The sequence below is a fragment of the Pectinophora gossypiella genome, chromosome Z (genome assembly GCF_024362695.1).
Source record: "Pectinophora gossypiella chromosome Z, ilPecGoss1.1, whole genome shotgun sequence".
NCBI classification, from domain to species: Eukaryota; Metazoa; Arthropoda; class Insecta; order Lepidoptera; family Gelechiidae; genus Pectinophora; species Pectinophora gossypiella.
Window position 1 is genome coordinate 20,544,045 of NC_065433.1, and position 25,036 is coordinate 20,569,080.

General features: G+C 36.4%; 2 protein-coding genes across 3 annotated transcripts; one reads left to right on the forward strand and one right to left on the reverse strand.

Moving 5' to 3' along the window:
- Positions 1–25: 25 nt before the first annotated feature.
- Positions 26–24,903, reverse strand: LOC126380630 (neuronal PAS domain-containing protein 4A-like). Its single transcript, XM_050030173.1, has 12 exons — positions 24,337–24,903; positions 8,857–9,038; positions 7,161–7,234; positions 6,990–7,079; positions 6,470–6,658; positions 6,095–6,279; positions 5,227–5,333; positions 4,603–4,753; positions 3,995–4,306; positions 1,440–1,588; positions 905–1,139; positions 26–769 (listed from the first exon to the last, which is right to left on the reverse strand). The coding sequence occupies exons 1-11, from the start codon at positions 24,345–24,347 to the stop codon at positions 952–954; spliced, it is 1,638 nt and encodes a 545-aa protein (XP_049886130.1). The 5' UTR covers positions 24,348–24,903; the 3' UTR covers positions 26–769; positions 905–951.
- Positions 10,160–12,891, forward strand: LOC126380664 (uncharacterized). Of its 2 annotated transcripts, XM_050030231.1 has the most exons (4): positions 10,163–10,758; positions 10,969–11,091; positions 11,479–11,670; positions 12,315–12,891. In XM_050030231.1, exons 1-4 carry the CDS (start codon positions 10,692–10,694, stop codon positions 12,362–12,364), a joined length of 432 nt encoding a protein of 143 aa, XP_049886188.1. In that variant the 5' UTR covers positions 10,163–10,691; the 3' UTR covers positions 12,365–12,891. The 2 variants fall into 2 exon arrangements, with proteins under 2 accessions (XP_049886189.1, XP_049886188.1); XM_050030232.1 differs by lacking the exon at positions 10,969–11,091 and having other exon boundaries at positions 10,160–10,758.
- Positions 24,904–25,036: the final 133 nt, after the last annotated feature.

Consider the following 25,036-nt stretch of genomic DNA (forward strand, 5'->3'; position numbering starts at 1 on the left):
GGAAAAAGTTAAATAAAAACCAAAATGTGTTTGAATTTCTTTATTAATTTAGCCTTTTTTTAATCTTAAAAAGGAATATTATACCTATACATATAATATTTACATTACTAATACCTTACAACAGATGTAAACTTAGTTACGAACAATTATTTTCCTTTGGAATGCAATGCACAATTTTTTGGACGGAACCATTTTCATTCTTTTAACTAAGCAAATTATATTTTACAATTCAACCCTTAAATGAAGACATACGTAAGTAAAAATATTTCTTAAACAATTAAAAATACTGATAAATTCATCAATTTCCATTGAGCTGGGAACATTGCAAGTATGTACTTAAAATCTATCACGAACAAAATTATGTAACAATTTTGTACCTACATAAATATTTATAATAAAAACCAGCCAAGTGCGTCTTGGAGCACGCGTAGCTGTAAAATGCATTTTATCAGGAATGATGAATAAAATATTTATGACACTCACGATTTTACACTATTGTTTTATAACGTTTATTGTGGTTATATTTCACGTATTCATAAACATTGAAACGCTACATTTTAATTTCACTAAATAAGTTATAGAGGACTCGTTTCAGAGATTCCATGACGACGCGGTGCAGTTCCTCCATTTTGTATTTCAAAGCGGAAAGTAGTTAAAATTTCAGGAACATCCATTTCAAGAGACGTGGAGTGAGTGCATTGGGGTGGTAATCGGCTTTCGAGTGAGGCACGGACGTCGCAGTGTCACCGCCCCGTTGTACACTCGTTCTCTGTCAAAGAGGAACATTATTTAAATACACATTAAATTTTTACGTACTTACACAACATTCGCTTTGTGCACACAGACCATTCGCTTTGCAAATAACGAAATAACTAAAACTTCGCATTTCGTCGCATCAACTTACCGGAAACAATCTGGTCTAATCATGTACTTGAACTTAGTAGCGGCAGGTTAAGTGACCATAGCTCGCTCGGGGGGCATGGGCACCATGTAGGTGAACCGCTGGCCGTAGTCTGGCAGCTTGAGGGTGGTGTCGGACCAGGGTGGGCTGGGGTTCCACCGGTCCATGCCGTCGGTGCCCTCCAGCGAGAGCGGCGGGGGAGCCAGCCGCATACGCTTTGGACTCGGATATTCCATGGCTGTGGAACAAGTGATATAAAGGTTGACTTTAGACGATTCGGCGAAATGCCAGTTACCGCTCCGCGTCCTCGTCAAAAATATTGCCAAATTTCTGCGTGGCAAGACGTCGTAACAGAGCGACAAACCATTGTTTGGCATTTAAAAAATTTAAACACAAATTTACCGCTTTGAAATCACAGAACGGTGAAAAACGAAAAGTTTGGAATAATTAGGTAAACAAATAAAAACTCAAAAAGGTACTTTGTGATTGGCAAAATTTAAAAATCATCTTTTTAGGATTAAAAGATAGGGATACTTACCGTCAGTAGTGACAGGGGGGCAGGGTTCCTGGACCTGGTAATGTACTCGGGGGTACTGTTCATAGTACTCTCGTTTGCCATGATGGGGGTACATGTACATGTTGCTATTCACCACGATCTCGGGAGGCGGGTCGTAGTGGTGCGGCGACCTGTGGGAAGAGATCCTATATAGACGAAGATGACCTTGGTATGAGAGCTGGTCTAGTGTAGATTACGAACAAGGATATGCTACCTATACATCATCATGAATAAGGAGGAGCTGATTTTTTTTGTAGTCCTAAAGGAAGGCAAGCGGAAAAAAGTCAAAGACTTTTACAAGAAAATTATGGTTAGATGTTAATTTTGAAACTTTAAACGCGGAAGGTTTCCGTCGATTGGAACTGCAGTCCTAAACTTTGTGGTATCAAGTGGCTGAAATACAATGCAATCTAAGCGATAAACTTAGAAAACAATTCGCATTTATTCCAAGTATTTTGTCTCTGGGTTTTATTGTAGATAGCAGACTTTACATCAATTAAATTCTTACTTGTCTGTAGTCGGAATACGCTAATAAGAACCTTAACTCCGGAAGACCCTGGTAAACATTTTTCAAAAAATTATAATCAAGATTTCAAATATTAACTGTAACTATAAAACCAATAAAACCTAAACTAAATAACTATCATACAAAGTCTTCAAATATATTTTATCCCCTTTCCAGTTAACTCGTTCATATTTGGTTAACATTAACAACGATTCATGTTTCACGACTTTACAAACAAACTTTGTATTTTAGACTTTATCTTGTTGGAGTTGCATCAAGAAGATGTTTTCGACGTGTTAAGTTTATGTTGGTGGAGATACGTTCACAATAAATATGGTAATGAAAGGTGTCAAATTACGCGGACGGACGGGCAGACGGGCGGGTGATGATTTTCTTATTTATATTCTCCGGTGATTTGACGTGAACAAATGTACGGAGCGACCTTGAAGAGTTTTGTACAGTGCGTGTGTTTTGATAACTTGCGTATAAGTCAACAAAAATAAAAATTGTCTTCACGGATTTCAGTTATTCACGAACTTCAGAAGCTTACGGACTATAGCATCCGGATGGCCAACAAGGATATAAAAATTAAATCGGCTCTGAAGCTCAGTTCAGAAGTTTCTTTAGTCAGAAGAGGATTTTTCCTTTGAAGCGGCGTCGCTATGATATCCGCTTTTTAGTGTAAGTAAAAATAAAGCTGAACGTTCCGAGGGTAGTAATTGAATTGTGGGAATTGTGTAGAGGACCTGAAATATGATACCTAAGTCGTTGTACGTAACATCGTTGATGGTCGGCAGCTTTCAGCGACACTGAGTTAATCACTTTATTGATTGAATATGCCTCGCTCATAGTTTGCGTTACATTGTTATCTGATGGGGAATATCGGTCACTATTAGTGCAGTCGCCGCAACAAAGGTCATTTATTGATTTTAGCCTCTCTGTAGTAAATATTTTATGTATAACTTTTAGTAATTTAATTTTTCTGGTGTGAAGTCGGTTTGCTGAGTATTGAGGCTTCAGTAGGTAATTGATGCTTCTCAGGTTAATAAGACGACTTAGTTATATATCTATTTATATCTATAATACAGACAATTCTACCATTTTATTGAATGTATGGCTTGCAGAATAAAAGTAAATTAAATAATAATGGATCAGATTATCTACTATATTAATGCTGGAATGTTTTGAACACCGAGTGCATGAATTTCTCCATTCGGTAATGAAGTTCACCAACATTATCACGAAGTTGGAATTTTATTTAAATGTCAGTCTTTCTGACCAAAATAAGTAATTATATTAATTTATTATACAGTTTGTTGTCATATAGAATGGTTTACGGAAATAAACTTAAAAATATATTGAGGGATACCTAATAATTAACGAGTTGCAAAAAGGGATTTCAGTTTGGTACACAATGCGATGGCTGCGGCTTACGCTATTTAAATGAAAAGCTTTCATAGTAGGAAACGAAATTTAACTTGCAAAGCTGGATTCAGCGCAGACTGACTGAGGCTGCTATTGAAAGTTTGTTACCGAATAGTATCATTTGTGAAATGCTCATTTAATATTTGAATATGGTGCTGTTTTAATTTAGACACGGATGTGATCGCGTATGGAAACAAGTGGCCGTTAGGATTGAGTCTACCAACTTCAGATCACGGGACTTCGATTTTTCATAAATTATAGTAGTAAGTACGTTTAGAGTAAGGGAAAAGAGACAAATACTGAGAATTATTGAGGACAGAAGAGGCAAGATGATTGGACACCTAAGAAGACACGACGAATTTATTAAAAATATCATAGAAGGAAAGCTAGAAGGAAAGAGAGGAAGGGGAAGACCAAGAAGACCTTACATGGAATAGGTGAAAGAAAAGGTTAACGTCGTGTCTTATAGGGAAGGCAAGGAATTGGCCTTTGATAGACTGGAATGGAAAATGCTGCACCGACAAGAGCGTGGCTCTTAAATTGATGAGTACGTATGACACAGAATCGGTACACCGACATTGTGTTCTTGGTGTTAACTACAACTCACCTCTCATCACTGATGGTAGACTGAGGGGAATGGGTGGAGTAGTCGACTGGGCCTCTCTCCGCGTACACCCTTTCACAACCACTGTAGTCTTCCACCATTTTCTGAGGCACGTATGACGACACGTGGTACCCAGTGTATTCTACTTCAGAGTTCTCCATAAACGGATACGGTTCTTGGTAAGGGTCCTGGTAGCACTGGTCTCGTCGGAAGAACTTCTGGCAGCGAGGGTCTAGCATGCCACACGGCTGGTTCTGGTAACCGTAGTACTGATACAACCACGCGTTCGCTAACATTATTGACGCTTCTTCTTCACTGTAGAGCAAACAAATCGTTTGAAATGTGTGTTGTAAGATGTCATCCACGCAAAGGAACGCGCAGCAAGTTTTTTCTCTAGAAATAACAAAACTTATTTTTTCCTTGTCAATTGGTAAAAGCAAGTTGCCTGTTTTGCAGTGTTTTTATCATCACAACTATGACGTAATAATCGTTACATCGCACAGCTATTGACATAGGTTATAAACATTCGCACACGCTGCCACAGTGCCGGATAGACAATAATAGAACGACAAGTCTATCCTTAGCTTGCGGTTTCTATATAGGTACATCACCTGAGGATTTGGTTGGTAGCCACAATAAACTGGCGCGGGGTGTCTGCGGCATCCTTCACTTGTAACACCACGTGCACCCACAGAAACTGCCCACACCTTTGCTGCAGCTTCACCAGGAGAATGCAGCACTTGTCCTGCTCAGACTGTGTTACTGTAACAAGTTTTAGGTGTCATAACGCTTCTACGCTTAGCAGGGAGCGAATAAACAACATAGAACTCGTGTAGCTACTTGTTTTCCCGGACATGTCGTAAACATTGACAAAGGGATTGTGTTATTTGTTGGCTGATCACTGGTCGCCATACACTTTCATCATATCCATCGGCTGTAAGTTGTCTTCTGATAACTGGTAGCTCTGCCCACCTCATTAGGGATGGTGTGAATTTGTATGTAAGTACGTCAATAAAATTGATTTTGTAATACGATGTTATGTTACTGCCTTTGCTATTGAATCAAGTAGGTGCTTAAGGGCCATCTCTCACTAGGACACCATGGTCGCGGAACTCGCCCCAGCAACCAAATGTATGCAGTTGTATAAACGCTACTTCTCCGTGTCCTGTTGGTTGCACAACCGACAGGACGCCGTCCACACAAGAGTGAGAAACTGCTAAGCGTTGCCTACTTACTTAGTCTATGTTTGCTCTGCGCTTCTCGTAAACTATCCCAGTGCAAAAGTTGGTACCACGAGACATCTGTCAGTTCCGACTTCTTCCAACCCAGGTACCACTCGCCGCTGTAAAAAATATACTATTTTACTACATGTACAATTATAAATAAGTACATGAAAGATTTTTTGTCGTTATTCATGAAAAAAGTGATCTCCAATTCGACCACAATACGCCTTGGTAGACGATTAATCTTAGTCACTAAACTAGATTAAAATGCACCGCTATTCGATAAATTGAAAGGCTATTTTTGTGAAAGTTAATTTACACGCTTCTTCGCAAACTTTTAATTACGATTTTGGATTACCGAGTATCTTGATAATTAAGGTGTGTCCTAAATACATATTTCATCAGAATTAATGAACGAAGTAAATTAAATTATGAATACTTTTAATAAGCAGATGTTGAGCAGGAGTCTTAGATCATTACTTACTTTGTAAGTAAATCAAAGTGAATTACTTTTAAAATCATACATCATTGTAAAAATTGAAGTTTGACAAGTTTATTGATAAATGTATAATTTTAAATAGACGTGGAGTAGGTCAGTGGTGTTTGCTTATTCTTAAATACACCAAAGGGGATGGTAACATGTAACAACAGTCACTATTATAATTCATAGTACTTATCCTTCTTAGAATTTGAATAAGTACCAAGTTAGGCTGCAAAATAATTTTAAGTTAGATTAATTCACTACTGATACAATGGACTTAAAATTATTTTGTATTATCTTATCTACTCCATATTGATGACGCTATCGGAGATGGACGTCCTGCTTGAATCGCTGAGTTTTCTGGTCACTTTAGCAGGCGAGGAGTGTGTGTGTGCTTACTTGGCGTCGATGTGGAGTATCTTCATGTCCATGGCGTGCACGGTGGTGAAGACGTTGGTGGCGCCGTGCACGACGCACTCGCGCGTCTCCGGCATGGCCAGCGGCGTGCACACGCACAGGAACACCGGCTCGTTGCGGCTGCACAGGGGCAGGTACGACACGTAGTGGCCTCGCACCAGCACCACCTACCAACATAAACGTACTCAATATGCCATACCTATCAAATTAAAAGCTAAGCCGTAAAACAGTGGTTACGAAATCACTAGCTATCTTTAACAACTTGACGCCTAAAACTGATCAATTTTGAATAAGAAATAAAAAAACAGTTTACATTGTATGACTAGTATAAACGGAGTATTGTCCCCCTTCACTTACTTTTTGGTCGCCAAATCTCATTTGTCTCCTAGCGTTTCTTGAAACATTCATCCTACAGAAGAAATGCCTATTCTTTGGTACATTTTCAGTCTCTCCATTTCCGCCTCTATTTAACTCCACTTGTACAGTCTGGTGGTCTTGCCTGTCTATAATGTCGTATACGCTATCACCGTGTATTAATAAGTCTTCCTGAAATTATAATAAATGCTTAATATCACACAACAACAAGAAATTACTTAATTATTTATGTCCTCCAGCATAATATATATTTTACTTTTTTATGTATTTTTTTAATTATCTGTTTTTTAAATTTTATTATTTAGTTATCTACTAAACGATTACGTTGTCCTACTTTGCAAATGTTGTGTGCACCTATAATTGGCTTATGTAACAGTCTAATTCCTGATGTAACTTTTATTTTATTTAATGTTTTATTATATAAGCTGTTGGTGTACCTTTTTTATAAATAAAATAAAATTACTTTGTTTGCAACCAATGTAAGTAAACTAATTGTACAAACCATTGAATGGCCTAAATACTCTGCAGCATTTTCCGATATGTACAATAGTTTGCCGTTTTGTGTCATCATCATCATAAAACCGTTCATTGCCTGAAAAAACATTGTAAGTGTCAGTAACTGATTTTATGGTTTCACAGTAACCGGTCGTAAACTTGAAACGAACAAAAATACCTTTGAAAATCCAATATTTGGTGTGGGAGTCGGTTGTTCTTGATACTGATAGCTGAAGTCGTGACTCTTGAACACTAAAACAGAAAGAAAGACGGAATTATGGGTGAAGTAATAGCAACGAGAGATAAGATAGCGAACTAAATGCATTTTAAACGTCTTAATACGCCTTTTCGTGACTGAAGGTGAGCTGACAAAAACTTTGGGAGACGTTTTCAAAATATGAGAGGGCGAGATTTTAGGATAACGAGGTACGTGATGAGCTTAGCCAAAGATTTGGAGCATGAGAAACTGTTGAGGGGACTTACACGGTGAGGAAAGGAGGATGTGAACTGTAAGGCTGTAACGGCAGTAAAGGTTAAGGCCTGGGACAGTCGTTATGACAGATTTGCAGCAACACTGCACGAAAGTCACGCCGCTTAAATTAAGCGCCACGCGTAGAGTAATCGTGCACACAACTTATGTTTCGTGATATACTGTTCATGATAATAATATTATATTAGATCTACTTAATTAGAAACTTCACTTTCTACGCAATTTTAAAAGCAGTTACTATTTTCTGCTTTAGAGTTGATGTTATTATTTCATTACTTATGTAATATGTTGTAAATGTAAACTATACATTTTAGAAGGCCAATATGGTTACTTACATAATAAATATTTTCATCTGAGTCTTTAAAGTTGCATTGCAAAGCAAGATTACTTCTTACCAGTGCTATTTTAGTCATGGCTCCGTTATAAAAATATTCAAGCTACCGATGTTGAAGTTTTCACTGAACATTTGCCCTGAGCTTACTATTTTATGGTACCGGTACGGGAAAATAGGTTGGGTTAAGTTGTATTAAGATTTTAAGATAATAAAGACCCGCAATCATAACATCTAGAATTAGAATGATTCTTACAGGCACATGCTTGCGACAAGACAACTACCAAGACATAACACGCATGATACAAAATTCCATAAATACTATTTTATATAAATTTTTGGTGAATTTATAGCTATTTCACCAGATTAGTGTAGTCAGGCAGTCCTATCACTATACTGGAGCCGTATTATAGTAATATTCCGTTACACATTTATATACCTAGGGATATAACTATGTTACTGTCGTGGACCAATTTTTGTTGGTACTCGCCGGTGACTAGCGCGATGCGGATGCTTAACGCTCTCGTTCAGACAACACGGTTGATCAGTTCGGTGGCCAAAATTACAGATGTGGCTTGTTTCACTATTGTTAAATTTACTTATTTGCTGGTTTTGTGTTACTTAAGTATATGTGTTTTAGTCGATTTGTTTGTTACTGCAATGGCTCAATGTAAAACTTGTATTAAATAAATGTTACGCTTACAAATATCTTACTGCGACATGTCAGAATATAATTATATCATCATCAGCCCATTAACGTCCCCACTGCTGGGGCACGGGCCTTTTTTATGGATGGATAGGGAGATCGGGCCTTAAACCATCACGCGGGCCCAGTGCGGATTGATGGTTAAATATATTAACGACTGCTAATGCAGCCGGGAGCAACGGCTTAACGTGCCTTCCGAAGCACGGAGTAGCTCGAGATGAAAACTCTTTTTTTTTATTTGTGGTCACCCATCCTATGACCGGCCTTTGCGAAAGTTGCTTAACTTCAACAATCGCAGACCGAGCGCGTTTACCGCTGCGCCACCGAGCTCATATATGATTATATACCTTGCTGGAAATAATTCATTTTCCTGACGTAGACGCAGACGAGGGCCATGAGTTGGAGCTGCGAGAGCCGCTGGCGGGTGGAGGGGGGCAGCGGCAGCAGGTCCCGCAGGTTGGAGATTTCCGCGTTGATCAGGTCGCGTCGCATCTTACTCGCGCCCTTCGTCGACTTCGTCGGCTCGAATCTGCGCAAATTTATTAATAAATAATGTTCATTGAACAAGAAAAGTAAAGCAGATGAAGTGTGTCAGGATCGAAGCAAATGTAATGTAGCTGTCTGTCTGTGTCTGTGACATCCGAAAATAATAAAAGGTTCATTCTTGCTTTCTAAATGGAATTCCATAGTCTCTGCTTACCCTGGGAGAAAGGCATGAGTTTATGTGTACATAAACATCGGTATAAACATGTTTAATCTACAGTCCAGAGTTCTTAATTGAAAAGGCCAATATATCATGTACCAATAGTACAAACTAGGCTGAAGCGATGCCCAATTAAACTTTGTAATATTTCAGAAGTTATTTGGTGGGAATTTCAGTCCTTTTCAGATACTTATAGTAGTAATTGAGCTATTATATTTTTTATTATACTTAATGACATAGGATTTCTTGTCCCCTTTATATCATTAGAGTGTTTGTGTTTCAATAGTAATTTATATTCATATTTTTACCAATGAAGTAGGTAAATTTTTCGTTTTTTCTTATTAGAAATTAGGATCCACAAATCATAATGTATTTATTTTAGAACGCCATTTGGTTCGTAGGTGAAAGGTTTCTGATTAACCCGTAATAATTATCTCCGTCAATATTTCCGCTGTGGATTGACCTATAAACTCTAGCGCTGCACTAATTGGTTAATTGATAGGTATATTTTGTCTAGCCATCAATACAGATCAACCTACAGAGTATTTAAAATGAATATTATATCCCTGAATATATTATTACACGGTCAGTGCAAATTAATTTAACTCGCAGTGTTGACAATTGCAACATAAAAATACCTTTTAAAAAAAAGGTTAAAAAAAATATTCATTCTTTACTATTTTTAAATTAATTTTGTATTCATCGAACTTCTCTTATTGTCGGACGTGTTTGTAACCTTTATAATTTCTACTTAAACCGAATTATATACGAAGTGGCAAAACAATCAGCGTTTCCTTTAATACAGTTTGCGAGTGGTGAAATAATCAGTCCACGCACATTTAACATGGTCCTTCGAAAGTGACCACTTCGTGTTCAAGAATTTTACCATCACACGACGATCACCGACAACGATCTAAGAGAGACGACGACATTATTTATATACCATCCAGAGGATTGAGATACCTACCGTGCTGTTCAGTATATCGGGCCGGTCAACAACGTATCAAGAAGATTCTCATACAAGACAATCAAGACTTTTATTTCAGCAATTTTATTTCAGCATTATAATATATTTCGACGCTACATATTGTTTTTGCAACATAACCGTGAGTCAACAATTTATATTACTCCGGTCAAGAACATCGTCGCATCATTTTATTCAAGATTTTCATTCAAGACAGCAAAAATATTTTCAAGATTTCGCGCCGTTTTCGCTTCAAGAAACAAACGAAGATCGGCATACGTCACACGGAACGGAACAAAACGGTTTGACAAATATACTTCACGAACCTAGAAACCGCGCCAAAAGCACGACTTCGCGCGCGATCGTCCTTTTTTTTATTTTTTACTTTTTTATTTGTCTGTGGTTTCATTCATGACGCATGCGCGTTTTGTTTGACGGACGTTGATGCGTGTTATCACTTGTTATCTTGTAAACTTTACTTGTAAAAAGTTCAAATAGTGTAATTGTGCAGTGAAATGGCGGAGAAATCTCATTCTACCAAGGGTTTAAAGGAGGCAGTGGCCTCGCGAGGTTACTTAAAAGGTACGCTCACTAGGTTATATCAATTTTGTATCAAAAAAGATGATGTGATTAATACAGATATTGAAATTCTCGTTTCGAAACGTGAACGTTTAACTTCCACGTTTAAAGAGTATGAATCTCTCAATAAGTGCATCCTGGCTCTTAATCCTGATGACAACGAGGATTATACTGATACGGATAATAAATTCTATTACTGTATATGCACACTAGATCGTGAAATAAGGCGTCGTGAACCCCGCATAGAAAACCCGCCTCCGACCACTACAATGACTTCTCCAGCCACTCCACTGAGCAAAATTAATTTGCCACCAATAGAGCTTCCCACCTTCAGTGGTAAGTTTACTGATTATGTGCCCTTCATAAACTTGTATATGTCATTAATACACAATAACCCATCTCTGGATTGTGTACAAAAGTTGTACTATTTAAGATCATATGTAAAAAATGAGCCATTTGAAATGATTAAGAACTTGCCTTTGACCTCTGACAGTTATGAAAAGGCCTTAAATTTGTTAGATAAGCGTTTTAACAATAAGTTTAAAATTTTGAATGATCACATCCACACCATCTTGGATATCAAATCAGTGGTTAAGTCTACAGCTAGCTGCTTGAGAGAGTTTGTGGCTGTTGTCAGACAACACATAGCGGCCATTTCAAATCTTGATCCTAATGTAAAATACTGGGATGCTATAATATTGTGTATTCTGTCTCGAAAATTAGATACATATACTGCTCGGGCATACCAGCTCGATAGAGACATGGAGAAGGAGCCAACGCTGAACGACTTCCTGAGCTTCCTCGATCAAAGAGCTCTGGCGCTGGAAAATGCTGAGCCAGGGAATGCTCAGTACCGGTCACCGAATGCAAAGGTGGTAACACATGTTACCAAGGAGGAGCAAGCCTGTGTATACTGTGAGTATAACCACAAGTTATTTACTTGCAAAAAATTCAATTTACTTCCAGTCAATGAAAGACTGAAATTTATTAATGACAAAAAGCTGTGCAACTTATGTCTGGGTGCGCATGCAGGAAAATGTAGGTATCACTTTCGCTGTTCAGTGTGCAAGAAGTCACATAATACTCTGCTACACTGTGACGAGAAGCCTATATCCGCCGCATCTCCTGTTACTTTGATGACAGGCAATTATAATAATAATGTTCTTCTTCCCACAGCAAAAGTAAAAGTCATTGCCCAAGATGGTACTGAGGTCCATCTTAGAGCCCTGCTGGACAGTGGCTCACAGCTATCATTCATCACCAGTGAAGCTGTACAACTGCTTGGATTTAAGCCAGCCCAAGTCGATACTAATGTCATAGGCATTACTAATGCTAAAAGCAATCTCAAATTCTGCCTGCCTTTAGATATACATTCAATGAATTTACCTTTTAAAACTATTGCAACATGCCACGTTGTTGATGCAATTACTTGCAAGCTGCCTCAGATTGAGTGGGATATGACAGGTTTCACAATTCCAAAGAACATTAAACTGGCAGACGACCAATTTAATGTGCCCGGTGACATACACCTCCTAATGGGCGCTGACATATTTTTTCAGATCCTGCTGCCGACGGAGTTACCCAGCAGCAGTCGAGCGACGCCGCATAGCGCGAGGCAACCCAGTCTCATCAACACTAAGTTCGGGTATATTATTGCAGGGAGTTTGCCACAAAGGAGTATCAACAAAGTCTGTAACAAGGTATCTTTAAAATGTATTACTTGTGAAGCTGATGTTGATAACACATTAACTCAATTTTGGAAGACTGAAAGTGTCCCACAAATATTTAATGAAACAAATTCAGAACAAGAACTGACTGAACATATTTTTCAAAATACTGTGCAGTTAAAGGATAAACAGTTTGAAGTGGCCTTGCCTTTGAAGCTGCCTATCGGCGATATTAATGATACTTTAGGTGAATCCTTTCATTTTGCTTTAAAACGATTTTTGAATTTGGAGAAAAAATTACATAATAATCCCAATCTTTTCTCCGAGTATAAAAAGTTCATTGATGAATATATATCTCTAAACCATGGCCATTATGTAGACATTGAGCAGTATGACTTGAATAAAGATGCGGTGTATTTTTTACCCCATCATGCAGTAATTAAAGAAGGTAACAAAACAACAAAATTGCGAACAGAGTAAAGGTAATACGTCAGCATACTGCTGCTCATAAATGGCTATACATAAATACTAAGGATAACCCCGCTGATTACATCAGCAGAGGAGTAAGTCCTGAAGAGCTCGGCTGTTGTGCAATGTGGTGGCATGGGCCTGAATGTCTGCATGATAGTAAGTACGATTTTCATTACAATGTAGACTTACCAGCAGTCTTGCCCGACGCCAAACCGCCCGCAGCATTTTCCAGCAACCAGGTATCATCTACCCAAGGTAGTATTTTTGAGCATTTACTAAAATATTCTAGCATCCACAAAATGACGCGAATACTTGCATACGTCTTACGGTTTTGCAATAATGTTAATTCTAGTAAAACTAGCATTGTATATAAATATTTATCAAGCGCTGAATTGAGTAACGCTTTAATGTTGATTATAAAAAATGATCAACAAACTCATTTCAAACACGAAATAGAGTGTTTGCATAAAAAATGTATGGTAAAAGGTTCTTTACAGAGCTTGCATCCTTATATTGATAGCGAGGGTCTCTTACGAGTAGGCGGTAGGCTGCACAATGCAGACATATCTTACTCGCAAAAACATCCTATAATCTTACCCAAATCCTCTGAAGTCACTAGTTTGATTATAAGAAGTGAGCATGAAAGGCTTTTACATGCTGGTCCTAAACTATTGTTAGCTAATCTCCATCAGAGATATTGGATTGTGAATGGGCTTGTAGAAGTTAAGAAAATAACACAAAAATGTATGATTTGTTTTAGACAGAAGGCTACCGCGTCGCAACAGCTGATGGGGTCCTTGCCTACTGGGAGAGTGACAGCAACCTCACGTGCCTTCGAGAGGGTCGGAGTAGATTACGCTGGGCCAATAAACATAAAACTTTCACGCGTGAGACGATCCGTTATAGGTAAAGGTTATATCTGCGTTTTTGTATGCTTCACTACGAAGGCTATACACCTCGAGTTAGCATCAGATCTAACCACAGAAACCTATCTCGCGTGCTTGAAACGATTGGTTTCTAGAAGAGGATTACCCAAAGAAATCTACTCTGACAATGCTGCCACTTTCAGGTGTGCGAGGAACCAGTTAGTTGAGCTCTATAATCTGCAGTCATCACAAAGACACCAGGCTCAGGTATATGAATTTGCTGCCCAAAGGGCCATAGATTTCCATTTCATTCCTGCGTATTCGCCTACCTTTGGTGGTCTTTGGGAGGCTGCGGTGAAGAGTACCAAGTACCATTTAAAAAGGGTACTTCAAAATAATGTATTAACTTATGAACAGCTTAACACTGTTCTTACTGAGATTGAATGTGTACTTAATTCTAGGCCTCTAATGCCATTGTCAACTTCAGATGTAAATGATTACACTTATTTGACACCTGGTCACTTTCTAATTGGAAATGCTCTCACTATGTATCCTGAAAAAGACATTAATAACATTCCAATTAATAGATTAAAGTTTTGGCAACAATGTATACAGATAAAACAATCATTCTGGAAATTGTGGCATAAACAGTATTTAAATGTTCTCCAGAACCGCCCTAAGTGGCGCATTGAGCAGTCTGACATTAAAGTCGGTACTCTAGTCATACTGAAAGAGGACAATACCCCCTCTGCCACATGGCCTATGGCCAGAGTTACTAATGTCTTTCCTGGAAAGGACAATAAAATTAGAACTGTAGAAGTAACTACCTCCAATGGGAAAAAACATACCCGTGCTATTAATAAGGTGTGTATATTGCCTATTAGCGATTAATATTATTTTATTTTTACTTTTTTCTAAGGTTAAAGTTATACCTATCTTTTTTTAAGTGGAGTATGTAAACTTAATGTTTAAATTCATTTTTTTTAATTCATTTATAAAAACTCATAAGTAAAATTATTTGAGATAAGTTTCTTATGTGCACTCTCAATTGTAAGCTTTCATTAGTGTTGTATTATGAATTGTATAATGTTTAAAAGTTCATGCACTTTCTTTCATTTTGTGATAAATTTTATACATTAACTTTCATGTTTAGATTTTTGACACTGTTACAGTAATTATTGTTAAAGTTGACATGCTTTCGTACAATATTTCATATTGTGAGTCTGTTGTATATGTTTAAAGTTCATGTGCTTTCATCCAGTTTAGGTTGACGTATAGAAATTGTATAAGTTTAAGTTTTGATAACTTTACTTCTCGAGGCGCAGCATGTTGACAATTGCAACATAAAAATACCTTTTAAAAAAAAGGTTAAAAAAAATATTCATTCTTTACTATTTTTAAATTAATTTTGTATTCATCGAACTTCTCTTATTGTCGGACGTGTTTGTAACCTTTATAATTTCTACTTAAACCGAATTATATACGAAGTGGCAAAACAATCAGCGTTTCCTTTAATACAGTTTGCGAGTGGTGAAATAATCAGTCCACGCACATTTAACACGCAGTTAAAAGCGTTATCTTGTTTGAAGTGTAGATAATACTACTCAATGTGGCAATTCAAAATACAATTTAGCTTATTAAGTAACGTGTATTAGTGTTTAACAGCCTCCGTGGTCTAGTGGTTAGAGCGTTAGGCTCACGATCTGGAGGTCCGGGTTCGATTCCCGATGGGGACATTGTCGAAATCACTTTGTGAGACTGTCCTTTGTTTGGTAAGGACTTTTCAGGCTTGAATCACCTGATTGTCCGAAAAAGTAAGATGATTCCGTAGCCGTAAAAACACCTCCACCAATCTTAAATGTTGCTTAATTTTGTAAAATATATATTTAGTTATTAAAAATCATTATCCCGTTTTTCATAGGATTCGCTTACCTAACTTGAAGATTTGACAGGTCCGGTGGTTTACAGAAACGAGCGATTTATTTATTAAAAATATGTCTAAATAATTAAAAAAATTGATTAAAAATATCTCTATATTTTTTGTACGTACTTATAATTAATCCTGCTGCGTTGTCAATCCAACTGTCTGAGGTACAGGCTTAATAGAATTTTTAATCGTTTTAATAGGAATTTATTTTCTAGGATTCTTAGACAATGTGCGGATATAGTGTTCCGGACAGGTGTCTGTCACGTTGCGTGTGATGTAAGAATTACCATACCGCGCGGATCTCGCGTCGCAGACCAATGCGCCGCGCAGGATGCATCGATTTATTGCCTTTCCTTCATCATCGTTGAATAATTGTTATCCTGTTTCTTTCTTTTATAAGTACTATTATTTGTCATGGTAATGTTGAATTTTGAATTGTACTTACGTCTTTTGTAAATGTTACTCGTCTTGCGCGTACGTATAAGAAGCATACAGTTTGGTTATAAGTACTTATATCGTTGAATTTAATTATATATATTATAAAAGAAGTCGGCACTTTGTTTCTATTAAACAATAAAATTCCTCGAATTTGACAATTCATCGGTATTCATATTATTGTAATATTATCATTAACGGTAACGAAACCGGTAAAGGAAGTAGCTTTCCGTCCGATCCGGCATGTAACATGTTAACATGCGCCCGCGCACCCGTCCGCGGCACTTGCCTGCGCGTGCGGCGCTTTCATCTCACCTGGGAGTCCTTTTTATGTTGCCTCCATTTTTATTTGTTTGAGTGATTAGGTTTTTTTTCGTTGTAAAGACTGTGGGAAAAAATGAGAGATGATTGGGGCTGTCCGTCTGTTATTAATTTGATTGTTGCGCATTGACTGTGTGGTTTGTTTTGTGGCCATATTTTGAGCTTACGAACAATAACAGGAGGTTGGTGACTTACATTTAAAAAACTGACTATTAAGCGTCTACTTTAAGACGTCACGTCTTAATAGGGTAACATGTGCAATAACAACTCTGCAATCGCTTTTGTTTTTGTATATAAGAGAGCGGTATCCCCCCCCCGGAAATAGGCGTGAGTTTAGGATGGCAAGAGGAAGTTGATGATTCACATTGATAGAAATTTTAAGAAGTTTTCTTATACAATCGTTGCACTGAACATTGAATTATTAAGTAGAAAAAATATTATAGTCGTATTTGTTTTTAGGTAACTATGAAATGTAGTTTTGCCTAGCCTAATAATCAATGCCATATGCGGCAAATCCACAATAAGTCACGTCAAAAAAAGGAAATGTGATGTATTACTTAATAAGTAATACAACAATTAACATTGCGTGTACCATAACGGCGTACCTACCATAGATTAGACAAAACCAGGCTTTTTTACAAATATATCAAATCGAGAATGCATCAAATAAGTAATCGTTTACGCGGTCCGGTACAAAAAGCTGCATTCCTTGCATACTGCGGCGTGAGACGTGAATACTTCACGGTGCATCCACTTCCAACCGTTTAAATTCTCCTCTAATACATCACCTTCACACCTGGCCCCATAAATTGGAGTACATAAAAAGGAAAATGACGAATCTTAGCAATGAGTCCCTTTGTTTTTAGTTTAAAAATATCAAAAAATTATGGTGCTTAATTTTATTTGTAGACATAAAGATTGTATATCGTGAGTAAATATATTGTATGCGAGAGTAAATTATATATCGTATCCAATCACATACGTATCGTATCCAATTTGGGGCGGAAGGCAAGAGGGAAACCACTGCCCTATTTTTCCCTAAAAAAGTAGCATGGAAAATTGATGATGATGATCCAATCACATGGTTTACTCTATATATAATATCTTCTTTAATAAATCCAGTCAACCTCAAATTTTAGAACAGTATGCCGGTCTTCCCCACATTAACCTTATTTAAAAAGGAAACTTATGAATCTCGGCGCGCTTTCAGATTAGATATTTATTTTTATATTTAAATTAATACATTGTACATTCGGCGGAGATTCGGTGGAGACAAAGTCACTAAATAACTTCGTTATCCCTAGTTTTTTTAAACAATATAGCGTCGCGTTTGACCATAATTTCACTTGATGGTAAGTGAATCACGCTTACCTAGCATATGCCTATTCACTCTAGGTTTGAAGACTCCCAAATTATAACGGGTTGGAAAAAGAGACGACGGCAGACGGTTGCAATCCCTAGTTTGGTTAGGATATTGCAGACTGATCACCCGATTATTCGAAAGTTAGGCCATCCGAGCTTCGGAGGGGACATTAAACAATGCGGTCCCGGCCTACTATTTATCTAAGTAAGTAGGTATGTAGCCGTGACATATCAGGGGCTTATGACTATGGCGGCTCAATAGGGACCCTGATACCAGGTTTAAGGACCCTACAACCCGTGTGGATTATAGAAGAAAAATTGTACATATTACAATCTGCTAAGAACATTGTAGCCGCTGCTTCGTCAAACAAAAAAGCTTCTCCCCCTCCTTCCCCCCCGCCCACTCCTTGACGAAGCGAGCACCCCCCTTTAGTAAACTCCCCTCTTTAGTAACCTCTTTCTTCTATTCCGTAGTAACCGACGCCCTATCTCCCTCAAAAAGTTGAAGTCTCCGATTTCCCGAATATTTATTTAAATTGCTAAGGTTCGTATACGAATATTGTAGGATTTAGAGATGTATCCAGAGATACCCGTAATCTATACTAGGGCCCTACGTATTACGCTTTCCGGCCTATGCCGAAAAGAAGAACTTACCTGTGGATGGTTTTTTAATTATATGTTTTAAAGCGCAAAGCTTTTGATAAACATTGTGAGTAGTATGTTTTTGTTTAATTACAGGTAACATTGGCCACAGCGTGACCACATGAAGTGACAACAACTGGCGACCGCTCGACGTAATTTGTAAGCGGTTATAGTTTATTAATTGATAAACTATGAAATTATGATTGTGTTGTGAAAATATTTTAAGGATGTACAGTTAAATTCGTACCTATTATAAATATATCTGGTTAAAAAGTATTATCTTTATACCGCGGAATTTCTATTTTTTACTGAAAGATTTTTAAGTAGGTGTCTAAAAATTGTTTTATACCATTCTTAAAAAAAATTTACAATGAATATAAAAATTTGATAAATAACCTACATAGATTTATAGACTTATTAAATAATATTTTTAACACAGTAAAATTTGCATAATTTTTGGTTGCATTTTGTTATTAATTTAAAATACTTACTGAAAACTACTAAATACTGGGCTCAAAAAATCTGAATGCTATCGAAACGGTAAGAAGAATGATATTAAAATGATATTTTACTTAATGGTAACCAATACCTGTGGTCAAAATAGTGGGAATACGATGGCTAATCAGCAAGTAAGAGATCTATATAGTTCTTGTGTTAAAAGTTAAGTCTTAACGTAACGACTATATTATTTTAGAGCCATTTGATTTGGATCGAATTATTTGTTTAAGGAGGAGCTCGGTGGCGCAGCGGTACACGCGCTCGGTTTGCGTTGTTGAAGTTAAGCAACTTTCGCAAAGGCCGGTCATAGGATGGGTGACCACAAAAAAAAGTTATCATCTCGAGCTCCTCCGTGCTTCGGAAGGCACGTTAAGCCGTTGGGCCCGGCTGCATTAGCAGTCGTTAATAACCATCAATCCGCACTGGGCCCGCGTGATGGTTTAACCCTTTCACGGACACAGATCATGGATCATTGATGGTTCATAATAGGTAATATTATGAACCATCAATGACACCTTGAGATCGGAACGTCAATAGACGTTCTGCCCTCGAAAGTGTTAAGGCCCGATCTCCCTATTCATCCATAGGGAAGGCCCGTGCCCCAGCAGTGGGGACGTTAATGGGCTGATGATGATGATGATCTGTTTAAGATCGAAGGCAGGTGTAGTTTGATCAATTTGATTACATTTGAAGAAGAATCAGTGGATTGCTAGTTTTAAATTGTAACTTGTATATTACAATAATAAAAAAAATGCTGTTTACATGGTGCAAATCATAGGTTCCGATTGTAGGTTACGTCACTAGTCGCTAGGTCGTGTTGCATACCTATTAGCAACATCATAAACTAGTTTAGTCAAATGCTTTCCTGTATTGAACCGCATTATATTAGAGTGATAGACTACGTCAGTACGTCACTAACCTAAATACATTTGGCCTCGATTCCTGCAGACACGTCCTAATTTTATTTGAAGTTATGTCCATCATAATTCTTATCCGCCGAAAAGGAATGAGACGGATTATTGACAATTGTTAATTTTATAATGAACGAATAACCCAGGCGATTAAAATAGGCAACAACCTCCGTGGTCTAGTGGTTAGAGCGTTAGGCTCACGATCTGGAGGTCCGGGTCCGATTCCCAATGGGGACATTGTCGAAATCACTTTGTGAGACTGTCCGTCCTTTGTTTGGTAAGGACTTTCAGGCTTGAATCTAACCTAATTGTCCGAAAAAGTAAGATGATTCCGTGCTTCGGAGGGCACGTTAAGCCGTTGGTCCCGGCTATTAGCCGTAAAAACACCTCCACCAACCCGCATTGGAGCAGCGTGGTGGAGTATGCTCCATACCCCTTCCGGTTGATTGAGGGGAGGTCTATGCCCAGCAGTGAGACGTATATAGGGTGTTTATGATAATGAATGAATAACCCGGGCGTATAAACCATTTTCGAGTTACTGTCCACTATGCAATTTTTGGACTGCTTTTTAAATTTCTGCCTAAAATTGACGTGTGTTCTATAAATCTGCCTGTCGATTGCCCGTCCCTTTCCTTTTCAGTGAATAAGAAAATGACAGGGGTAACTTTAAATAAAATTTGATGGTGTGTACTGGAACCAGCACTATTATGTCACTTGTATAAAAAGCAAACCGTAAGGTATATAAGTAATACCATAATCATAATCATTTATTTGTGAAACATGTGTAACATAACAAATGAAATCAAATCAAATATACTTTATTGCACACAACATACAAAACAAATTAACACAGATGATGATAGGTACAGTACAATCTGGCGGCCTTATTGCTAAGTAGCAATTTCTTCCAGGCAACCAGTAGGCAACAATGATCTTACAATTTATATTTTGAGTTTCAACATTTCCAGCCTGATCGGCATACAAATATTTGTCACAAAAATGTCTATTTAGATGCTTATAAAAAATATAAATAATAATAAAATACATTAAAATAAATCGGTAAAATAAGCCGATATTGCAATACCCGTACATTTTTCTGCAAGCTTAGAGATTAAGAAAGCGTACTATCTATCTGCCATCAACTTGAAAAGAAGAAAAGAGACAAAAATAAAAAGAATAGCAAAAAGAAAAAATGTGTTTGCTTTTCCTCCCAGATATTACGTTCGATGATGCATGTGTGATGGACTTATTAAGTAATGTCCCTCACTAAGTATTAGGTATAACTTCATTATCATAATTAGGCATAATGTAAGAATTTATCTTCGGATAATCAATACCAAAAGCGTTCTTTATCTTCTGATGATGTGGTGTATCAGTTTTTAAAAATAATTCATTTTTCTAATACGAGTAATAAATATTTATATATATCAGGTTTTTTTTCCGTATAGAAGTCTGAAAAATGGCGACTGAAGTAAAATGAACGTTGTAGCAAATATAAAAATAGCACGACTTAGTAAACACATTTTCGTCCAAGGTTAAGTAGAAATACCTACATAGACACAAAGTCAACACTGAATGGCTAAGTTGAGATAATGCGTCGCAGTTTCTGAACTTATAGATAAGTAGGTTTATATATCTTGCTTAAGGTAAATGTAAAAACGGCTTAGTTTGATTGTAAAAAATCGAATAAGTAGAAAGGATTGACAACAACATTGCACCACCGTCCCGAAATATGTATATTATATTCTACCACCTTAAGAGCGTGCGCCTGGGAGGAATAGCTTTTTATTTTTTTACTTTGTACAGGTTGCAAGTAGTCTATCTGTTATGTCTATTTGCAATAAAGTGTTTTGTGTCGTATTGAAGGCGTAAACAGACAGACATAACTCCCACCCCGGTTATATTTCACCATAATAATCGAAACCTATATAGCAAGTTTATGTTACGTAAGGATTATCAAAAAATATTATTTGCAAGTATATAAAAATTCAAATGTCATTTTACACTGGGTATTATAAGGATTTTAATTCTTAATGTTACTGTTCCAAATTCAAATTTAAAATCAAATTAACAAATTCTTAAGTGTTTTGATTTAATAGGAAGTATATAAATAGTAATTGTGCCCATATTTGTAAGTTGTTTGGTCGAATAAACACATTTTACTATTGTTATTATTAGTAACAGTGGTAGTAACACAATTGTCAACTTCTGCTGATGCTTGTTTGCCTGCCTCTACGCCTCGCTTAGCAATGCATATCACGTGACATGACATATCCTGTGCATATTGTTGTCTACATTAAAATTGAACCGTTTGCATTTTGTCTATGATAAGAAATGGCTTGATTTGCAACAATTAACTTAGAAAAAGTTTAAGTAAGTACATTAAAGTCTCAGTCATCAACAATAGAATATAATTTGAAGTATAATGTTTCCTAATCAATAAATTCGTTTCCAATATTGAAATTTAAGATATATGAATAGGTAAAAGTACGGTATTATAAGTACCCAAGGGAAAAAATTATACCGTTAAAGAGTTTTTGGGCCATAAAGAGGAATAAAATAATTGTAAGTAATTTTAATCAATTTGACATAATATATTAAGTTTAGCAAACTATATAGGTAATTGTTAATAAGAATTATTTAAAATTATGTATAATTATGATGTAGTATTTTAGAATAATTGTTAATGTTAAATATGTATTTATTGTCAACAGTTGATTAGGACAGACTTGTTTTATTATGATCAGCAACTTGTGATATAATTTTTCCAATGGTAAAGAAAGATAATGAACATGAAGACGGAAATATATATATATTAAAATATTTTTAAGTTTACGTTTTTAAGTATCGTATATTTTGAAGTACTTATACGTTTCGGCTTGATATATACCTACTACTGAATTTGTCACCACTGTTTTGGAGAGAACAAAAGCATTGATTTGCCAAATCTTATAGGTATTTTCATCTCTTCTCTACCTCTCCTGAGCAAAGTATTAAGTACTTATATGTATATATCTTTTAAATTATAATCTATTTAAACTTTATATTAAACTGGAGCCAAGGCGACTTAGTGCGCGTGACGTTGTAATGGTCAAGTAAGCATAAATCCACCTTATCTGCTATGTGTTAGCTTCATATTTCCGAGGACCATCAACTGATCTATATGTTAGTGTCTTAGCTGCTATCTGTTACCATATAACAATACACATTATTTCATAATTGAGTATATTTTTCTTCTCCATCTATAGTGTGGATTGTGATGTAGATTGCCTACTTTAGCAACCTGGTACATTTTTCAAATGCGTTTATAATTGGCGCATTGTTTACATTTATTCCTAGTTGGTTTACTAATTAACGGTATCTTAGACTTTTCGATTCGATCCACATAAAGGTGTCCTTACATTATATTTTCCTCTTTTAACTAGTATAAGTAAATTGTTGGCTTTTAAGAATTCATATAGTTATTCGGGATATAACGTAAAATCACATTAAGGGACTAAGGGATCTTTTCAACATGGTAGACTATTTATGGGCGATGGGATAATAATATATCTCTATATAGTTTGTTACAGCCTTGGTGGAAGAAGCTAAATTCGTAGGTAAGTCAGGACCCAGGATCCATTTGTAAGTGGAGTTCCGTGGTCTGATCTTATGTATGTATGTATATCCATCTTTGTGCTTCAATAACAAGGGTGATCGCAAATGTGATGAACAATAGTTGAACAAACATGTACCCGTCTATAAATTCGGACAAACATCCAAACGGACAGGCAATAAAATTAAAAACTTTAGTAATTTTTCTACTGCTTATTTGGAGCTATTTTTTCGTTATCTTCAATAGGTATACATAAATGACCCGTCTACAGTTTTATTATAGTATAGATAAATAGAAGATAGATATAGATAGAAGATAAATAACAAAAGACCTTGTGATTTATTGAAAACACAATTTACTTAGCATGTTATTACTAAAACTCGGTTTTAAGGGTTGATGTGTTAAATGCAATATAATTGTATCTAAAACACTTGTTTTAAGATGTAAATAAGAATTTAAATGATGTTAATTGAATGTTTTTTTTTGGCCATTTTGTGAATGTAGTAGTAATACTACTTACATAATGTATTGTAATATGTCAATACGCTTTACAATTACAGTATTGATTGCTATATTATATATATGCGCGGACAGCTTGTTTGCACTCAATCTTCTACTTATATATATAAAAGTACTTATAAAATGATATTAATACAACTTTTAATAAAAGCAAACAATAAATAAATATTTCACTTTATATATTCCGACGGATTAAATAAACTAACAAATATATAAATGTTATTTAAGCGTGTATTTAACCTTTGTAGTAAATACAGTTAACAAGAAATATAATTAATATATCTAATCAGATCATTAATTTAATAAAAAAAATAAGTGATCACTAATGATCACGATACCAAAGACCAAGAAACAAAAATCAACTCACCTTAAAAACATTTTTAAAACAATCACGCTCCTCAAAGAAGTATTTGAAATTCACTTTACTTTACTATAATCCATTTGTAATAGAAAATATAAAAATATTACAACTAACTAACACGACCACACAGCTCGAAGGACAAAGTCTTAATGATAACAACTCAATAAGAAGAACAACCCTTTCCACAAAACTTCACAAAATTAATGTCATATTCCAACCATAAAAATAACGATAAACCGCACGTGTCCGACATAATTTAACACCTATACAACCTCACAGCGCGTTTACTCTAAACACGTCAATAAAAAAAAAACTATTTTAAAATTCGAAACTAATGATAGCGCGTCAATTTATGCGTAAGCTTTTTATTAGAATGAGATTAAGGCTCGATCCTGAAGCTCGATACTTCCGTGCGCCAGCGCATCGGGACAGCGACTATAAAAAGCCTCCACTAAGCCTCTCTTTCCCGCGAGCCTTATTTTCTTTTTTGTCGAAAACGCGCGCTCGCTCCTTAACGAGTCCCTTCGGGTGGTGGGGATCCCTCTAATGTCTAAACTCTTTATAACATTTTAGACTTGTCACTGGTTTGAAAAAACCTTAAAACTGATTTCAAAATGAATGAGGAAAAATCAAAAGCGACAAAGTTTCAGGCAATGCTGCGCGTGCGCCAGAAAGAGATGTCTAGATATTGCTGTGTCGCGTTTTT

What these genes read in the sequence shown, in the direction of transcription:
- LOC126380630 (XM_050030173.1), bottom strand. An exon ending in AGTATTTAGGCCATTCAATG is followed by an intron (nt 6,659 to 6,989) that starts GTTTGTACAATT and finishes TTATAATTTCAG; the next exon opens with GAAGACTTATTAATACACGG. An exon ending in ATACTCCACATCGACGCCAA is followed by an intron (nt 5,334 to 6,094) that starts GTAAGCACACAC and finishes TATTTTTTACAG; the next exon opens with CGGCGAGTGGTACCTGGGTT.
- LOC126380664 (XM_050030231.1), top strand. Translation starts at nt 10,692, where the DNA reads ATGGCGGAGAAATCTCATTCTACCAAGGGTTTAAAGGAGGCAGTGGCC. An exon ending in CTCGCGAGGTTACTTAAAAG is followed by an intron (nt 10,759 to 10,968) that starts GTACGCTCACTA and finishes TATGCACACTAG; the next exon opens with ATCGTGAAATAAGGCGTCGT. An exon ending in AGAGCTTCCCACCTTCAGTG is followed by an intron (nt 11,092 to 11,478) that starts GTAAGTTTACTG and finishes CTCGAAAATTAG; the next exon opens with ATACATATACTGCTCGGGCA.